The 19,523-nt window shown below is 40.9% G+C and overlaps 1 protein-coding gene across 1 annotated transcript in view; it reads right to left on the reverse strand.

The window, feature by feature from the left end:
- Nucleotides 1-19,523, reverse strand: part of IL17REL (interleukin 17 receptor E like) — a 747,013-nt gene that overhangs the window by 417,939 nt on the left and 309,551 nt on the right. The window contains exon 4 of the mRNA XM_069629260.1: nt 8,246-8,349. Within this exon, the coding sequence (XP_069485361.1) occupies nt 8,246-8,349 (104 nt within the window). The remainder of the gene's footprint in view (nt 1-8,245; nt 8,350-19,523) is intronic.

Consider the following 19,523-nt stretch of genomic DNA (forward strand, 5'->3'; position numbering starts at 1 on the left):
CTCCTGATTGGTGTACAGAGGAGCCTCTTGCGGCCTTCACACTTACCTAGAAATACTTTTTTGGATGTCTCACAGATAGGTGGGTCCCCACTTAAGGACTTGTTCAATTCTCCCCTTCTGGTAACAGGTTGGCATCAATCAGCAGGATTGGGTCAGCTTCCTTCCACTGCCTGGTTTCTCTCTTTCTGTATTGTCTGTCAGCATTTCAGTTATCTTCTGCACTGAAGAAGGCTTGGGCTATAACTCCAAATAGGTCTCTCAAACAGTGTACTGTCAGTAATCCATAATGCGTCCAAATAGAAAGCACTCTATTCGTTTCTCCTTTATGTTGCTTTCAAATCTCCTTTCTCTTATTCTGCCAGTCTGTCAATCAGTCCATCCCAGTCAGTAAGTGAGCAAGTGAATACCCAGAATCTATGGGTTTGGAATTTTGTAGATTAGAAATTACAGCCTTTAGAGGTGTGTAATATTTTTTTTGTATTCATGCTTTTGGCGAATTCAAGCCTTTTGCATTACAAAACATTAAAATCAATACATAGTTTTGTATCATTTATCTAATCTAATTGGTATTTGTAAGTGAGTGGACAATGTTTTAAAAATGACATTGCTAAAAAGCAACCCATTCATATTCATTGGGCATAATAATGAAAGGGCAGTCTCATGCAAGTAACTTTCAAACCCATTTCCCTCCCACTTGATGTGATGTCATCTTGGAGATTTCAACATTAAACAATTGTAACTTCCTAAAACGTCATGTTCCTCACATGTGGTTATGTTACTATTCCGTTCATCAGATGTTTCTCATTCAGGTGAATCCAACCATTTGTTCTCCAATACCTTTGCACAAAATTTCTATTCCCAGCACAGAATAACAGGCTCACCCACATGGAATCTAAGATATTTGTATCACAGTTGTGCGCCATTTCTGTGCAAGATATCCACATTCACCCATGGACATGATTTAACGGTTGCCAGGGGTGACAAATGTGACCCCTGATGTCTCCATTGCTACCCCTGTGGTCTTACTTGCACCCCAAAAGAAAATTTAAAAAAGTGTTTTTTTTGTTATTTTATTTTTTTACATTGAGGCTCATGGGCTGTGGCCAGAAGCATGTGGCTCTTTGTTTCTGGATTGGCTGGTGTTCTGAGTGGCTGGTTTTCTGATGGCTATAGCCAGTAAGATAGCTCAGTGGGTTGAGCATGGGGTGCTGCAATGTGTGTTATCTGCAGTATGCAGGTTCGACTACCAGCAAGGTCAACTCAGCCTTTCATCCTGCTGAGATTGTTAAATGAGTACCAACACAGGATGGGTGATATTGCATGTATATTTGTTATATATGAAGCTCTTAAGCGTAAGTGCTATATAATAACACACCATTATTGTTTGCCATTGGACGCCTGCTTGCATCCAAAGTGATTTGGTAATATGGGCCTATACGCACTGATATTAATGATACATATGGTGATCCCTTCTCGTATGAAATGTATATCACTTTACAGTGATATCATAACCATATTTTAGTAGTGTACTCAGAAACAATGCTATGTGATGCCACTTCCTGTTTTTTCAAGTGGTGGACGGTTGTGTTCCATCGCTTCCCGTGATGTCACTTCGAGGTGGGGTCAAATGAAATCACTTCCTGTGATCTCATCAAAGTTCAAGGGTGATGTGATGTCACTTCCGCTACCTCTGCCATTTTGTTGAAATTACATCCCTGCATTCACCTTATTTGCGTAATTAAAAAAAAATATTAAAACATCTCTTTTTACATTCAGCTGATAGAGCTATTCACCCCGAACAATTAAAAAAGTTACTTTCAATGACATCTCCTTCAAACATTATATACCATATGTAAAATATACATAGTGCAAATATACATAGTGCAATGTTTTCCTTTACATAGAATGGGAAGAATCAAAATATGAATATGAAATGGAATACCATCCATCCACTGCCTAAAAACAAAACCATCTGGTGTCATCCTCTTTGAAGAATAGAACTGGTCATTTATGCCTTTTGTGAATGTGGTTGTCTTATGACCTTTATCCAAAGGCTCTGTCAAGTTACATTTGATGCCAAGGGCCAATTATGTCCCAGTCCTGACCCCTCTGATTCCTTCATCTACCTGTCATTTTGATATCAGGTCTCTGAAGGTATGAACTATCTTTTCCTGGCTTATGGGAGGATTTGATTATTTGAGAGGGGACCACTGCTCAGAATCTATTTGTTCTATTGTTTTATCAAATGGAGTTGTTGAGTAGTAGCATTTGTTTTGCTCTGGAAGGCCCATTCCTAGAACAAAAGCAAAGCATTTGGTCCTGTGGTTGTCCAGTCATAAATCTTTATAGTTCATCTTCAAAGACCAGCAGTTTCATTTCTTTCGAGAAATCCACCCACCTGAACAGCTGTCGGGTGAGGTCAAGAAAAGGTTTCATTCTCAAATGCAGCCTTTAAAAATCATGTTATTCCCCCAATGTCCCTAACTGTAATTGTAACTGTGAACACACCAACATAGCGCTTTCTTTGTAATCACTCTCCTTTCAATTATGCATACTGAGATGTTCTGAATGTTTTGATTTTCTAATATATTGTGTCAGTTCTGTGATAGAAAATATGCACAGCTCAGGGCCCAATTTGGTTTTTGACTCGCCTCTGAAATGCTTTGCTTTTCACCCGATTTTGGACTGCTCTCTAATTAGCAAAAAGGTTGCTGGATATTTCCATGTAAATGAAATTATTTCCCATTGTGCTTTGTCCATTATTTTGGACATATACTCTAGTTGTTGATGGGCTTCAACCATTGCACATTTGCTCACACGTGTCTTTTTTCAGTTTTTGTGCGTAGGCTACAGCTAACAGATTTGTTTTTACATTCAGCACTTTTCCATGCATCCTTTTCTTCAGTGTTGATTTCCCTAGCGCTCCCCCAACCTCCCCCATCATCCTCAATATGATTGTCTGCTCCTTCTGCATTCTTCGTGCTCCGCCAGGTCTATAACACCTCTAATCACTCCACGTGATCACGCTATTTCGATATGGATTGCTAAGGGTGTGTGTGCATGTATGAGTTCCTCCACTGAAATACCCATTTCATTGAACCCACATTGTCCATACTCCAGTGCTTTGCTCCAAGTGAATGTCCCCAGGAACTATGCCACTATGAGCATGACCCCTGAATATCCCATTGCACACCAGCACTCTGTACTCCCAGGTTGTGTCAACATATTCTGATCCCATTGAGTATGCAACCAGGCATACTCAATGAATGTGTTTACATTGGTTTTACCCCATGCACTATGGGCTCAGGAATTGCTTGTATTACTATTAACTGTGTTTCTGTGATTGTGCTCTTTGTGATTGTGTTTCCATTGCTTGCATTACCACTGATTTCATTCCCATAATTTGCATTACCATTATTTGTGACCCCCTTGATTGTACTCTCGTTGGTTTTACTATGATTGACTGTGCTCCTACTTGTTGCACTTCTACTGAGTACAGTATCATTATTTGACTTCTCACAGTGTGTTCACCCTGATTGTGATACTATTGATTTAATTAAGATGGATTGTTTTCTTAATGATTGCACACCATGAACTTTTTTTTTATAACTGAATGCGTTATCATCAATTACATTGCCATTGATTGTGCTCTCATTGATTGGGTCCACACAATTGATCCCAGTGTCTGAAGGCACATGTGTTTGTTCACTTGCATCCCCATTCATGCATCCATTCATTATTTGCCCTTACTACTCCCCCAATCATAACTAAAAGTATGGACAGGACACCACACTATTCCACTCTCCTCTGAGACTCCCAATGAATGCATGGAATCAAATATATCTTGGGGTTTTGTTCTGCACTTATCATGCAGAAACGGGAGAGGGCACCTTTGAAATGTCTTAATCAACCCAGGTAACTTCAGAAATATGAATGCATCCTTCTTTCAATTAACCCATCAACGACATCTAGATCTCCAACCTTTTTTTCACATATACCAATACTCTGAATATTCAAGAAGGAAGCAGACTAACCAGACTAAACATCACGCTGGAACCTCCTAACTCACGAAAATTCAATATCAATATGTACAATAACAGTACCATTAAGGTTCAATCAAACAAACCTAAACAATTGCTGTTTAGGTCCATGTTCTCCTGGATACTCTGGACCAAATGGGAATCTTTGACCCCGATTTATGTGTTAGATACCCCAGACCACCATCTACCGAGAGCAGCCACAACTTCACTATGAAAGCCCCAGCATGTGCACTGATAATAGTTGACACTGCAACATTTATAAAGAAAAGTTCAATTCTCAATGCTTAAGACTTACATACTTGGCACATGATTAGAATTGTGCACACCATGCCTCTCACACTTGCTGCACATGCTGCCTGTTCACATATCAAAGCTGTCCATCAACACACTGCCCTCCCTCCCCTACTAAAAACCCACAGAAATAATTAATCAATGCATGTTCAGATAAGAACAACGCTGCTAATATCAGTCTATCATTGACAACACACATCCAGTAGGGTTGACCATCACAGAGACATGGTTGAATGACATTTGCCATTCACCTTTTGACTGAATGTTGACCCCACATGACAAGGGTTTACACAGAAACAGGACCAATAAAGAAGGTAGAGTTGTTGCATTGGTGTTACCTGAAACTCCCACTTCTGCTACAATGCCTTTCAATGTTTTCAATATATTCTGGGGAAATGCTCATTGCAGCCTATGTCATCACTCTCATTACCTATCGTCTAACTGGGTTTTACATCCAGTTCCCCAAAGTTTGGTTAGACCTCAATTAGATGGTCACCTATCAATCCAGTAACATCATGTTGATGTGAGACATACACCTGCACCTTGACAATCCTTGACAAACCGTCTAACAAAGCTACTATGGAATGGGTGTGCCACATATCAAAGCAGAACTGTTTAACTATGCAACTTATCAGAAAGTTCATACCCTAGACAACATTCTTCAGCATACACTGAACAGTGGCTAATAGGTTTCCACCTGGAAAATAAGAAAACTCTAAATACCCTGACACCATTATAAAAGCAAATGAAACAAGTCAATAGCAAATGTTCCAGTGAGTACTATGACAAAGACCTGGATACCCTCAAATGAGACAGAAGGAGACTTTATAAGACTATCTATCAAAAAGGCAAACTGTACATGGAAGGTCCACTGAAGTGGGAGCTAAAAAGCAGTCTGGAAACACAAATAGAAACATTTCTAAGAGAAAATCTCTGACATTAAAAACACAATATTCAAGCTACTAAAATACTAAAGGAAGAAACCAACCATTGTGTGTCTAGTCCTTTCAAAACACATGAACCCACGATTGCAGAGTACATCACACACTTCTTCTTATAAGATATTTATGACATCAGAAAAATGACAGAGTATATTGACTTCCTAGACCCTAAAAATGTGTCTGAAATGGCATTCATGTTCTCTTCTCTCTATGCAATAGCCATTGAAGAGTTACTCAAGATGGTCAATAAAATCAAAGTCTCATGTATAGACAGCTACTCAAGCTCAATGTCCTTTCTAAAGAACCACCTCTCTACACAGTCATCCACCTTTCAGATCTGCACCCCTAGTAAAGGATCTCCTCCACATAAAGCTATGCTAATCCCCCTCTTAAAGAAAATGTATGTTGACCTAGCATTCCTAGTCAACCTCCACCCAATAAACAATCTTCGTTTTCAAGGCAAACATCTTTGAGAACTAAATCAAGAATCAACTGTAAAGATGAAGTGGAGAAAGCACGTTTGCCAATGATCATCAATGAGGCTTTACTCATGTGACAATTTCAAAATGTCTGGAAAAAACATGCCCAACCGTTGTCATACTTCGGAACCATTCGGTTTTCTGAAATATCTTAGACCAAAATCCACTTGAGATGTCAATGAAGATAATGGGAACACCCTGGACATAGATCACATCTCATTAAAGACCAGTGTTTTCGGGAATCAGTGGGATACTCTCCACCTGCAAGGATTCACTCTCTCCCCATGGATTTTCAAGGTGTATATGAGACCCACTGAATCCTTTGCATCCCCCATTTCACCTCTACACTGATAAATCTCAAATCCTCTTCCATCTCAGAAAACCCAGTGTTAATGTAAAGGATTTCCAGGACATCTTTTTTTCACTTCCAGGCGTGGGTGACAAATGTGTCAATGGAAGCAAAACCAAAATATCGATCTGCCCAGTAGCTAAAACAATGCACCTTCCTTCCAAATTCCCACTGGGTACCATCTTAAGGGTGGGTCAGCCACACACCATCATTATTTGTATGGGATCCTGGGTTCATCTTTGACTCAGAGGAGTCCTATGAATGCCAGGTCAAGACTATTGTTAAAGGTGCTACCTATCAACTGTACAGGATACCCAAATCCGCACCCTCACGTTTCCTGACACAAAGACTCTGCTTTTATGCCGAGTGGACTAATTGAATCAGTATCTAGATAAAGGCTCATAAATACAGCTTGAAACACTTAGAGCCAATTCGTTCAGAACAGGGTAGATCTTAACTGAAAAGAATGGACAGTATGTTCACTGGTCTAAAGAGCATCCATTGGCTGCCACCCGAACAGAGTCACTTTAAAGACCCTGCCCTTAGTTCACAGAGAAGTCTGGAATACCAATTCCTCCTACATCTTTAAAGAGCTGTTCTGGTACAGCCAATCAAGGACCATCAATTAGAACAATGCAGGGTTGGTAGGATAATGAAGACTTAGCAAAGTAAGCATCAGAATATATGTTGTCGTTCCCAAGGTATGAAACAATCTACCCATTTATTTGAGGTTTCACGGAATCCACCCATTCTGCAAGACAGAGCTGAAAAGACAACCCCGCTCGAAGGTCTTCCCTGAAGATCCCCCTTTGTATGTTCTTCCAAGGAGACTACGCTTCCCCCTTGCAAGCCTCCAATGGGTTGCGCTATTACCACAACATTTGAGCTCCACACTTCTGTCTCGCACCTGCAACACCACTCTCCCTACATGAAAATGTTAAGAAAAATCAGGCAACTCAAAGTACGAGAGGTGTGCAAGAAGCCCCTCACAGCACCAAGATGGTCTCAACCTTAAGCATTCTTTTTCATGGATAATCAGCTAGACTGATCCTTTTACTCTGGAAATCATTGCACATACCCCCTTGAAACATCACTGCATCGAGTAGTCAGACCACTAAGACAGCAGCTTGTATGCTTAATGTACATTATGTACTCTTTTCTGCATTTTGTCGAAGCAGATTCACTTCTGTGAGCCAACTTATTCATTGAGCGCATATCACATAACTTGCTAGTATGTGTGCAGCACACACACAAGTGGAGAAATATTTATGCGACCCGGCCGACATTTTGAAATCAATTCTAGTTTGTTGCGCAGAAAGAAAATATTCAGAAAAGCGAAAACAGACAGCAATGTGCACTAAGGTAGCAGGACATTGTACAGTGAAATCCCACACTGTTCTAATACGTCTGTATACCATGTTATTTAAAGAATAATGGAAACCTACAGCAGTCAAACTTGTGAGAGTCGCTCTGCTAAGAACCAACAACGCTAAATACTCAGTTCTGTGGCATGGTGAATCCAGGAGGGTCTAACATTTAGTTTAGCCCACTGTGCCTCAACAAAGGAGAAACAATCATTTGCATATCATTTGGACATGGCCCAAATGACACTTCAGACACAATGGCAGGGCATTCTATGAGCAGGAGGGCGTCGTGGTCCTCTTCTTTAGGGAATTGTGTTTCTGTGACATAATCACTCTCGGTTTGCTTTTTTTACTACAGTTGACAAAGCTTAATGCAATTTGTATCTCTATTTCCCGCGGCTTTTTCCTTGTAATGTTGATATGTTATCTGTTTGAATGGCCCAGTGTACTTAACTTGACCCAGCGCCCATGAAGACACATAAACCATTCTACTTTTACAAGCCATCTGTCTATCTGTGTGACTATTAAATCGTGATGTTGCTAGAAGTTCAGATACTCTGCCCATCTTTCCATCCTCCATGTGTCACGGTCGAGAAAAAAAAAGAAAATCACACAGCGTTTGAAGTTACAAACTTACTCGCCTCGAAGACTCATTTTTGTTTATTTGTTTAGATGTTATCAGAGAACAGTACCATTGTTGCAATGTATGTTGCCATCAAACAACCATGCACATTCGTTTCAGTAAAAGAGGGCAAGGAAATATGAGATTCGAGGAATTTACCATCTGATTTTCAGTCTTCTTACGTTTGGACAGTCTGACACTCACACATTGACTCTGCGATGTATCCAGTTTCAGGGAGCATATTTCAATGCCACGAATGTTTTCTAAAAAAATAACAGTTTCCAAATGTTCAAACACTGTCATAAACTGTAATGCTTTCCATACGATGTTCATAAAGAAACGGATGCAATAATGGATGTTTTTTCCCCCTGTATAATTAAATCCAGATGCTACATAGAACCACATTATAGGAATTCTGGAAAAATAATAATTCGACTATGCAGTTAAAGGAAACCCAAAGCTGGGACTGCTCAGTAAGCAATGATGTACAATAAGCATAAGTGGCATTTGTGTTAGTGTCACTGACTCTTGTTACCCACAACTTCCACTGCTTGTATGACTCAGCCATGCGAGCAGCTCTCCATACTAAGTCTACTATATTCTCCCACTCTTTTCTGATCTGTTGGGGAAGCTGGCAGTGTGGGGCTCCTTACCTATGAAACCCGTAAGACTGTCCATCTACAACCAAATTATATCAGCTCTTCCTCTTGGAATATGCCAGTATTTATTTCATCCCTCCTAGTCCTCTCACTGTTCTGGCTCTATGTCCACCCTGGTCCTCTCAGCTCCTTCATCCCTGTTCTGAACGTTCTCCTTGTGTCACTTCATACAGCAATTACCATTGACATGCTTGGGTGCTTTAGCCTTCCCATGCCATCTACTGCCACCTCTCCCTCTGTCCCCTATACGACTAGCCTACCCACTTTGGTATCGCCTCTCTGCACCTTATCTTTCTCTCTAAATTACTATCTTCCATTGACTCCTCTCCCTCAAATCACTCCTTTGTTCACTTCAACATCTCGGTCCCTCCACCTTCTACTGCTTATTTCCACTCTTCAATGATTAAGAGGAAATTCAGGCAGGACTCTTTTGTACCTTATGTTCATGTGATGACATCTCACCTGTATCTCTCTCCTATTCATACCTCTTTCATTGACAATGCTTTTTCCGACTTTCAGTATGCACTTATGAATGAATTTGACCAGCACTATCTTGTTTGCACATTCCCACCTTCCCATCTCCAGCCTCAGACTTTGATCACCTAAAATATTCAGACCATCAAAACAAAAATAAGCGGTGACCTACTGCGCTGGTGCAAATTAGGGATCCCTATTCTACTGCAACCCGACTGAATTCACCTGTGCATTGGAGTCTGCCAAACCCTCCTTCTTCACAAACCTACTCTCCTCCCTTCGCAGTCACCCTTGTAAACTTTCATCTATCCTCCAAGCTTTTCTCACACCTTCCAAGCCAATATCCAATGCCTACTCCATTTACACTAACGACTTTGCTCACTACTTTTCCTCAAAATCCTTGAAAACTTGTGAAACTCTCATATGTCTCTTCTCTCTCTCTCCAAACCCCTTCTGTTTACCATCTGTCCCCCTACCTCTTCTAATCTCAACCTCCTCTCCCTTACCTCTCCTATCAAATTATTACTCACCCTTCCGAACCCTCCTCACTCCACACAACACCCACATTCACCAATACGCAGATGACATGCAGATCTACCTAAAAATATCCTCCATTGAAGACATCCACAGGCTCAAGGTCTGCCTCTCAATGAACTAGTACTGGATGTCCAGTGCTTACATGATGCTCATCCCTCCACGACTCAATTCCTACTGCTGACCAACAACATTGAACACCCTGACATCTACACCTGACTCTATGCTTTGAACGTCAAGGGATTCACACCCAAGATGGCCACCTGTGCCTAATCCCTGGGTTCATCTTCGAAAGACACCTCACGTTCAAACAGCACATAGCAAGGAATCAAGCCCTGCATCCCAGAAAACAACTTCAGATCTGCTGTTCAAGCTTTGGTCCTCTCCCACCTGGATGGTAGCAATGCCCTTTTGGAAGTCCTTCCGGTGACTACCCTGGCACCTGGGAAATGTGCTTGGCATGCTGCAGCAAGACTCATTAAAGGACTCTGCAAATTCAACCACATCCCACCCTCATCAAACTGCAGTGGCTCCGACTGCAAGCCTGTATTATAAACAAATACTGTTGCATCATCTACAAGCTGTCATCCTGAAGTCCCCAAGCTACCTCACTGAGAACCTCAGCATTTCTGGAGGCCTGTGATCCACCAGAAGTAAGGAAATGTTTGACAACTTGAATTACAACGCTGCAGAAAGGAAAGAACCAGAAGACAGGCCCTCTCTGTCTATGCTCCAAGATTCTGGAACATCCTCCAAGTCAACATAAGAATTGACCCATCATGTCTGCAGTTCAGGAAAGAGCTCAAGACCTTTCTCCTTAAGCAATGATCCCTCTTAACACCTAGGTCCAAACACCTCTGCTCCCCACTGCCCCCCTGTTGTTTGTAGATCCATTGCTGCTAATGGCCCACCCTCACCCTCCACTTTTAGCCCCGCTCATTTTTTCTCTGCTTCCCTCGCTGTGTTCTCCCGCTTATGAGGTCTGCGCTCAATAAATACAATAATAATAATAATAATAATAATAATAATAATAATAATAAGAAGAAGAAGAAGAAGAAGAAGAATAATACTCCTTCACAACGCCAACCTTGTGCTTCTATTGAACGTTTTGCTCCCCAAATGGTCGAACAATGAGTCTCAATGATGTGCCCTTGTCTCTCTGAGCTCTTTAACCTTTTTCTCTTTGCTGGATTATTCCCCTACCTTATTTGAATCTGTAAATCTCTTACCCCTATGTAAGAAACCCTCTACTGACCCAAACGTCCCAGCAAACTATCTCCCAGTGTTTCTCCTTCCCCATTATTCAAAGGCTTTTGAGCGGGTGATCTACAAATGAATCACTAAGTACCTTGGGGATAATTGCTTTGGAGATCCACTTCAATCTGGCCTCCGTAGTATACATTCAAACAAGACTGCAATCATTCATGTCTTCTACTTTCTCTGTGATGATCACCACTCCAAACACTCTTGAATATTCATGCTTTTGGATATCTTTTCCCCTTTTGACACTGCCAACTATTCATCTCTCCTCCTTATTCTCCAGAACCTTGGGTTTCATAAATCTGCTCTTGATTGGATTGCCTCCTACCTGGAAGGTCAATCTTTAAAAATCTCTTGCAACTTGCAAACCTTTTACCCCACCCTTCTTCCTGTTGGCATCAATAAGGGATCAGTCCTTGGACATCTGTTCACTCTTTATATCTCTGCCCTAGGAAGACCTAGCTCTTCCTTTGGCTTTCAGTATCACCTTTTCAATGGCACTCAAATATGTGTCTCCTTTCCCTCCTTCACCCCAGCCATCTCCAACTGATGGCTCTCTGCTGCCTCATTCTTTCTTTTAGCTTACAATGGGGTCTCTCGTGTACTCTCTCCTTTCTCCTTCTTGCCTCACCTTCATGCTCCCTCACCCAGTGATCACACTCTTGGGGTCCTCTTTGATAGAAAGCTATGACTGCAACACGTCATCGCTACCACTACCTTGCTCCTCATATTAATGCCTAAACATTCAACAATGTGGTACATTCTTTCTAACCACTCAAGAAATACTATAAAATCCACCGCTCAGCAAACTTGACTACTGCTCAAGACTACCCCCTGGCATTCTTCTCAACTCCTTTGTCCCATTAAACAAAGTCCTCAACTTTTCTACCCACACTCTATTACCAGATCCTTCTCCAATTCTAACTATTGACAACACACTGCTTGGATCTCCATTCAGAACCACTTGATTTTCAAGTTTCTTGTCCTAGTCTAAAAATATATCAATGGTCTTGCGCCTCAGTATCTTTCTTATTGTATCTCAGTTTATTCACTATATCATTCCCTCCGATCATCCTCTGCACTCAATCTCTCTGTCCTATATCCTCCATGTGCCCCCTATTGCTTCACTCTTTCTCCCAACTCACCACCATCCACTAGACCCACTGCTCATCACAATCAAAGCCAGACCAAATGTGGATGTCTTCAAAACTCGACGTAGCCTTCACTTACTTCTAAAGAGGGAGCATCAACTGCCCTCTCCCCCGTTTTCCTACATGACCTCACCACTCCCTCTAGTGATACCAAATAATGTAATTGCGTACAGTTTAATAGTACACATTTTTAGCTTGAAGCAATTCCTTCCTTAGGTTAGAGTTACCTTTATAGGTCACCTGCTTTCCTATATATGTATATATATATATATATATATATTTCTGTTTGTTTTGTTGTGTCCCCTGCATATATCCCATTTCGTATACACCCTCATAGGCTGGCTCAGCACTTGTTCTCATCTTTTTGCCATTGTACAAGCACCCTTTGCAGGAATGCCTCTGCCATCTGTAAATGTGTTACTGTAAGTAATTTCTGATTGAAATTGATATCCCTATTCTACACATAAATATTGGACTCAACATTAGTTGTAATGCCTGTATCAGCCTGTAGTATGGAATGTATTACACTCAGTTGGGTCTACAATCATGTTTTAGCTCACTGCACCCATCACAGTTGAGAAATATCCATATGCATATCAATCTGTGCCCACCCACAAGGGCATTCCGGCACCAAATTGCTAGGCAATTCTCTGAACAAGAGCATCATCAGCAACCCCGGGCACCTTGTTGGACCTCATCAGTTAGGGGAAGCTGAGCATCTCTTAGCCACAGTGAGCAAGGGGTCCAAATCTGTATTAACCTTAGTAACTGTGGGTAAAACCCCAGGTTTTACACAATTTATGAAAGGTGTAGCATCCCTGTACTGAGAAAGAGCATGGCTCAAATAGAATGTTATATGGATTGTATTCTACTCAGTGGGGTCTACAACCTTGTTTTAACTCACTGCTACCTACACAAAGGAGAAACATCCATTTACATATCTGTCTGCTCCCACCCACAAGGGAAGCCCCGACCAAAATGTTAGCGTATTCTCCTCTGAACAAGAGGATCATCACTGACCCCAGACACATGTTTTAGCCATGTCGAGCCTCATCAGTGAGGTGGCGCTGAGCTTGTCTAAGTCACAGTGAGCATGGGATCCCCGTCTGGATTTACACTTAGTAACCTAGGGTAAAATCCTAACCTTTATAAAATGTACAAATGTATGGGAGCCTTTCTGCCAAGAAGGAACATGGCCGAAATAGCCTGTCTTATGAACTGGTTTCCAATCAAGAAACTATAAAACCTTATTTTAGCACACAGCACCCATCACAGAGAAGATAAATCTATTTGCATATCAGTCCGTTCCAACCCACAAGGGCATTATCAGCACCCAAATGCTATGCAATTCGCACTTCAAAAAAAGAATGCCATCAGCAACTCCAGACATGGATTTCAGTCTTGCTCTGTCTTATCAGTGAGGTAAAGCTGCACTTCTCTTAGGCTCAGTGAACAAGGGGTGCATGGCTGGATCACCCTTAGTAACTTAGAGTAAAACCCAAAGTTTTACACAATTTCCAAAAGGTTTTGGAGCACCTGTACAGAGAACAAACATTGCTCCAATAGCATGTTCTACGGAGTGTATTACACTCAGAAGGGTCTACAACCATGTTTTAGCTCACTGCTAAAGGGACTAACACTCTCTTGTAAAGCATATAACTAAGGTTTATGAATTTACAATAAGAAATATAGGATGGGTGTAGCATTTACTGCTGCATATTTCGGATACATAACTTGATCAGCCAACATGCCCTTTGAAACAAACAGAATCTTTTATGATCATGCTATATTAGGTGAAATACTGATGAAACAGGTCATCAAGAAGTCACTACACAAGTAGGGTCTACGAATGAATGTTGCACAAGCAAGAATGTCTTTATCCAAATGTAGTTTTTCTATTCTGGGATGTAACGACAATACATATACATCTTGACTAAATATCTTAGGCATTTTAACTCTTATAAGTAAGGTATGCTGTGTCCATAACACAGTAACACGTATCTAGGTCGTCAATTATCTCTGTGAGATAAGCACTAACTACTGTGCTGCCTTCGACACAGGCTATGTGGCTGTCCCTGCTCAGGTGTTTTCTGCCTTTTACTTCCTGCTGATGGTTCCCACTTGATGTCTGTGACATGACACTCTAATTATATAGTGCTTCTACTCTTTCATTCAGCATCATACACCCATATACTAAGTATGTCCTGCATGTTGCTGGACCGCTGATGCACTACGGTACATTCTGTAGCTTCGTTTTCTGTTGAGCTATAAGGATTTAGCATGTTTCCATAGGATAGAGTTTGTTGACAGAGACTTGAAGTACTTTTCCCATTGGCAATGATTGTGTTTCCATTATTCAATTAAATGTTGCTGATTACCGGGAGGCCAACAGCCCTCATTTTTGAAACCATAGAACTTCTTTTTGGCTCTGCTCAGTACCTGATTTTTCTGTGACCATGCTGTCTCAAATTGAAGGGCTCAACATGGATGTACATTCTTCATCAGGTCATGATTACACAGGCAAGGTTATGCCAGGCTGGATTAAATTTTGCAAAATAATGATCTCTCTAGATTGCCGCTATAATACATAATATGGCTCTTGACAATGCTGAAATGATGCTTTTAAATTCTAGTGGTGAGTGCGCTGATACGAACATAACCCGTTGCAAGCAAAAATTGTGCAATAGTGTCAAAGGCTACAGCATGATGAAAATTCACACCTCCACCTTTTGTGTCATACAAGGTCTTCTGGGGGCGATTCACAGAGAACACCATAATAGTAAGAGGGGCCCACAAGGTTTGAAGGTGAAGACAACGAGGCTGTGTCCTCATAGAAGGGAGTGTGTCTGCATCTTCATGGGTCATTATTTGAAGCAACCAAAAAAAGGGTTTAAGTTTGGAGAAGTGGCAATAGGGAACTAACATCCCCATAAAGATATATATCTATTTTCTAAAATGCTCTGCTAAGGATACAATCATGGCAGTGGCACCCTCCAACCCAGATGTGGACCCTGCCCTGAGATGACCGATGCCACAGCATCCTGTGGATTTTTATGAATGCCTCAGAGCTCTTATCAAGCTCTTCAGTTTGTGGGCCCATTGATCTTGAAAAAACTATCTGAGGTCTACCATCTTAACTTTTGTTAAAACCATCACTAAACTACCAATTGTGTCCAATATACGTTGTAATCCATCAATTCCACGTATATTTTAAAAACAATGACTTCCTTTCTCCATGGCAGTCTAGTTTCCACCTGGGTTTAAGCACAGAAAGTAGGCATCTGGTATGACACTCTGCGGGAAGTTAATGAGAGGAATGGAGCAATGCTGGTCATGTTGGATCTTTCAGAGACATTCAACACAGTTCATTATTTCATCTTAATCAACATGTTATTTTCCCTATACCACCCAACAATGGTTTAAGTACTTCCTAGTTTTCAGAGTGCCATCTTTGCCCCTTTTTTCTTGCAGATCATTGGTGACCTGTGGAGTACCACATGGGATCCACCTTGTCCCCTCTTCCCTTTAATGTTTTTTTTAGATCCCCTTCTTCATATTTTTCAATCTTTGGATGTCGGCATACAATAATATGCGGAGAATATACAAATCTACATAACAGTTTCAGAGGTTGAAGGAGAGTGTTGAATGCTTCGCAATTGCCCTATTACAATTAGTGATTGGATCATTGGATTAATTTGCAGCACTAATACTGAATGGTTGAAAAATAGCACTGATTCTTTTTAGAGCCAAGAATTGAAAAACCTTACAGATTATCTCTATCCCTCCTCTTTTAGGTCACTTGAGCTCTAGCACCTTCAAGGTCTGGACTGTAGGAAGAGAGGGCACTGAATTTTAGGAAGAGAGGGCTCAAAATTTTAACTAGGGGTCCAAATTTCAACAAAGCTGAAAACTGATCCCACTTGTCAACAAGATTGTGAGACTCAGGTATGCATTTTTGTACTGAATCTAGTGTATGTCAGTATTATAAATGCGCAAAACACATCCAAGCTAAAGGGGGAATATGAATTTGATACTGCATAACATGAAGTTATCATTTTACATCACACCACAGTTATGGACTGAGTTGCAATGAATCATAAGGACTAACAGTTACTAATCCCTAACCATTAACATATCCCTGTACTAATATGTAAGGCAGATCAGTCGATGACGTTTGGGTGTAAACATTTGGTGCAAATTTGATAAATTGAATGTAAAGACAAACACAGGTTATGCAAGAAAAATAAACATTTCTCAAAGTCACCTCATTGTTCATGTTCGCTCTGCAGAGATATGTAACTTTTTGATATCCGTTTGCTGCTTGAATCTCTGTGAGAGTTGACAGGATAAACACGTGATCTTTGGAATCTTCTAGAGGTTTGACAAGGGGGGTGGTTTTGATTGGCACATTACATCTCAGAGAAAGGCAGGCATTTCTATATGTTATTTAGGGAAACATACATTCATTGGAGGTCACTGACAGAGTGTTTAAAAAGAACTGTGAGCCGGAAGCCTCTCTCTCTCTCTCTCTCTCTCTCTCTCTCTCTCTCTCTCTTTCTCTCTCTTTCTCTCTCGCTGGTCTCAAGCATGCTTTGTCTCTGGGGAGAAATGTGCTGCACTGACAGACGGGCAGCCAGGCAGGAATATTTGGTGGAGATACTTCTTTGATGAGTTGTAAGAAAACCAGATAGAGAGTTTTTCCTGTCTGGGCAACTGAGTTAGAGTACTGTTTTGCAGTCCGAGAGCACACAGAATCAAACATTTTTTTGGGTGAGTTCTAGTAAAATTGAGGTGCATGTTGATTTCCATTATGATTGCATTCTGTAGACAGTTGCAGCCAGGAAAGATATGGTCACATTTATAAACGTAGACAGATATATATATTTTTTTTGTGTACTCATTCAATGTAAAAGTGTCAAATGCAGCTGGAGCTTTCTTTAAGGTGTGAAAAGGAGATACCACGAGCCAAAGAATTTTGATAACAACATTTTAAACTGCAACACTAAAAGAACGGAGTGTGAAGCCTATTATGAAAAAGGGCCCAGTTACTATGGGGGAACTTTGCTAATGTATGTGTGGTTTTGTCTATTTTGTTTTGAATTACAAGAGACGTCCTGCAAAATATCTGAGTACATGACATGTGTTTGTACATCGTATGAATTCTCATTTTATAAAGCACCAAAAGAAATAAAAAAGTTATACTCAGTGTAAATATCATGTGTACTATTCCTCGCGTTAGTATTCAAACTGATGTAAAGCAAGTGGTAAACCAATTTTACAGCAGACGTAAACTCATATTACAGCTTGTGGTAAAATGCATAGCAGAGTTCGTTACTGTGCATTGGGTCCATCTCAGGGGCTGGCTACATCGATGACAGTATTCAGATGACCAGGTTAGTGTGTTCTGGTTTACTGCCAAAGTGATATTGTAAAAAAAATACCACAGGAAGATGAAATTATGTGTTAGAGTGTACCAGGACCGGTTGTGGCTTACTGATTATGGTCCTGGTATAAGAACAATATCAGGCAGTCCTGCGTATTTAGGGCTCACCACTATAGCACGAAATACACCAACAAGCTCACCAGAAATCCAGCAAGATACCTATAACAGGACTTTTTTCTTTGAAGAGAATATGACCCTAGAACCACAAGACAACTCTGTGGTCACAACTATTTTTGCCAACTAAGGCAACTTAGAAGGATCATGCTGTTACATTCTCCCAAGAATACAACTCTTTTTGTACCAACGTAAGTTTGGATTAGTGTAATGCCCTTTCTGATCGTTCCCCAAAAGGTCTGTTTAAAAAGCTCTAAATAACTCATAATGTGGTTATTTACTTGATTGTGGATTGCATATGAATGAGCATATCTCAGCTGTCAGGGCATCTTTAAATTTGCACCTAGTCCAGGAAAGCGTTCTATTTAAAAATACATCTTAAACTGCTTGTTTCGCTTTTAACTGCAGCCACAAACTAGCACCAGCCTATTTATTTGATAGAGCTTTATTTTACCTCCCATCTCCTAGGAGGAACTGGACAATCTGTGATTTCTCTTTACTTGACTTTACTTTATTTATTTGTATAGCACTAAGATAGGCCCATATGTATGGTAGCACTCACATAACTGGCACCAACAAACATATATCTAATAGAGCATTAGCAGGGGGAGACTAGAAGGGGAATCAGTAGAACAAATCTGTTTCTAATCCATGTTTGAACATGGCAACTGAGGAACAGGTCCTCAGGTCAGGAGGGAAAGCATTCCAGCTTCTTGGTGCGGCATAAATGAAAGAGCCCTGGATGACCAAGCAAGATTGGACCTTGACACCTGCAAGAGGGCCATATTGTTAGATCTTAGTACCCTTCGTACAGACAACCAAGCAAGTCTACCGGATAAGTATCCAGGACTGCTGCATAAAGGCACTTGTGTGTGATACATAAGAGATGAAAAACAATTCTACTGGAAATGGGAAGCCAGTGAAAAGACCTCCTGCCCTCCTACCCTCGAACACATCGTCATTCCTCCACAAACTTTCCACAGCCCTAAGAGCATTGTTCTGCAAAATCTTTATCCATATAATTTCTCCTTTTCTCACACCTTGCAAAAGGCTAGAGCAATAATCCAGTTTGGCCCCCGCTATGGCTTGTGCAATGGTGGCTGAGTTGTCATGGTTCAGGAGAAAGGTCTTAGCTGAGCAAGCAATTTCAGGAAGTAGGAGGAGGAGGAAGCAAGATTACTCAACTGTGTCCTCATGCTAAGTTCTTGATTCAGAACTATGCCCAGAGTCTTAACTTTGAAAAGTGTGACAATGGCAAAGCCCACTATCTGAAATGCCGGCTACTCCGGACTTCACTTTTCTAGCTGGACAGCCATGCAAAATATTATGAGCTCTGTTTTAGTGTAATTCAGGGCGGGTCCATTGTCTGCCATCCAGGCTGAATAAGGGTGTAAACTGAATTGATAGACTCAGTGTCCCTGATGTAATCACCCAAAAGGGGAATAAGACACTGAGTATCATCAGCATAATTAGTGTAAATGGCACACTTGGCATCCGGTAAATCAAAAAGAGGCCTCATAGAAATGTTATAAAATGTGTTGGATAGGAAGGAGCCCTGAGGGACTCTGCAAGTCAACCCAACATCATACACCTTAACATCATCAAAAAAGACTCTAACAACCTGATCTGTCAGGAATGAACTAACCCAGCTGGCTGCTGCTGGCGAGAAGGAGCTAGTGTGTACAAGATTAGACATCAACATTGCATGATCAACCAAGTCAAATGCTGCAGACAAGTTTACAAGCATCAAAAGAGCTGTTCCACCCTTCTCCAGAACTTCCAAAATATTAACCGTAAGAACG

This window comes from Ambystoma mexicanum, chromosome 12, assembly GCF_040938575.1.
Source record: "Ambystoma mexicanum isolate Mex_15411 chromosome 12, UKY_AmexF1_1, whole genome shotgun sequence".
NCBI lineage: Eukaryota > Metazoa > Chordata > Amphibia > Caudata > Ambystomatidae > Ambystoma > Ambystoma mexicanum.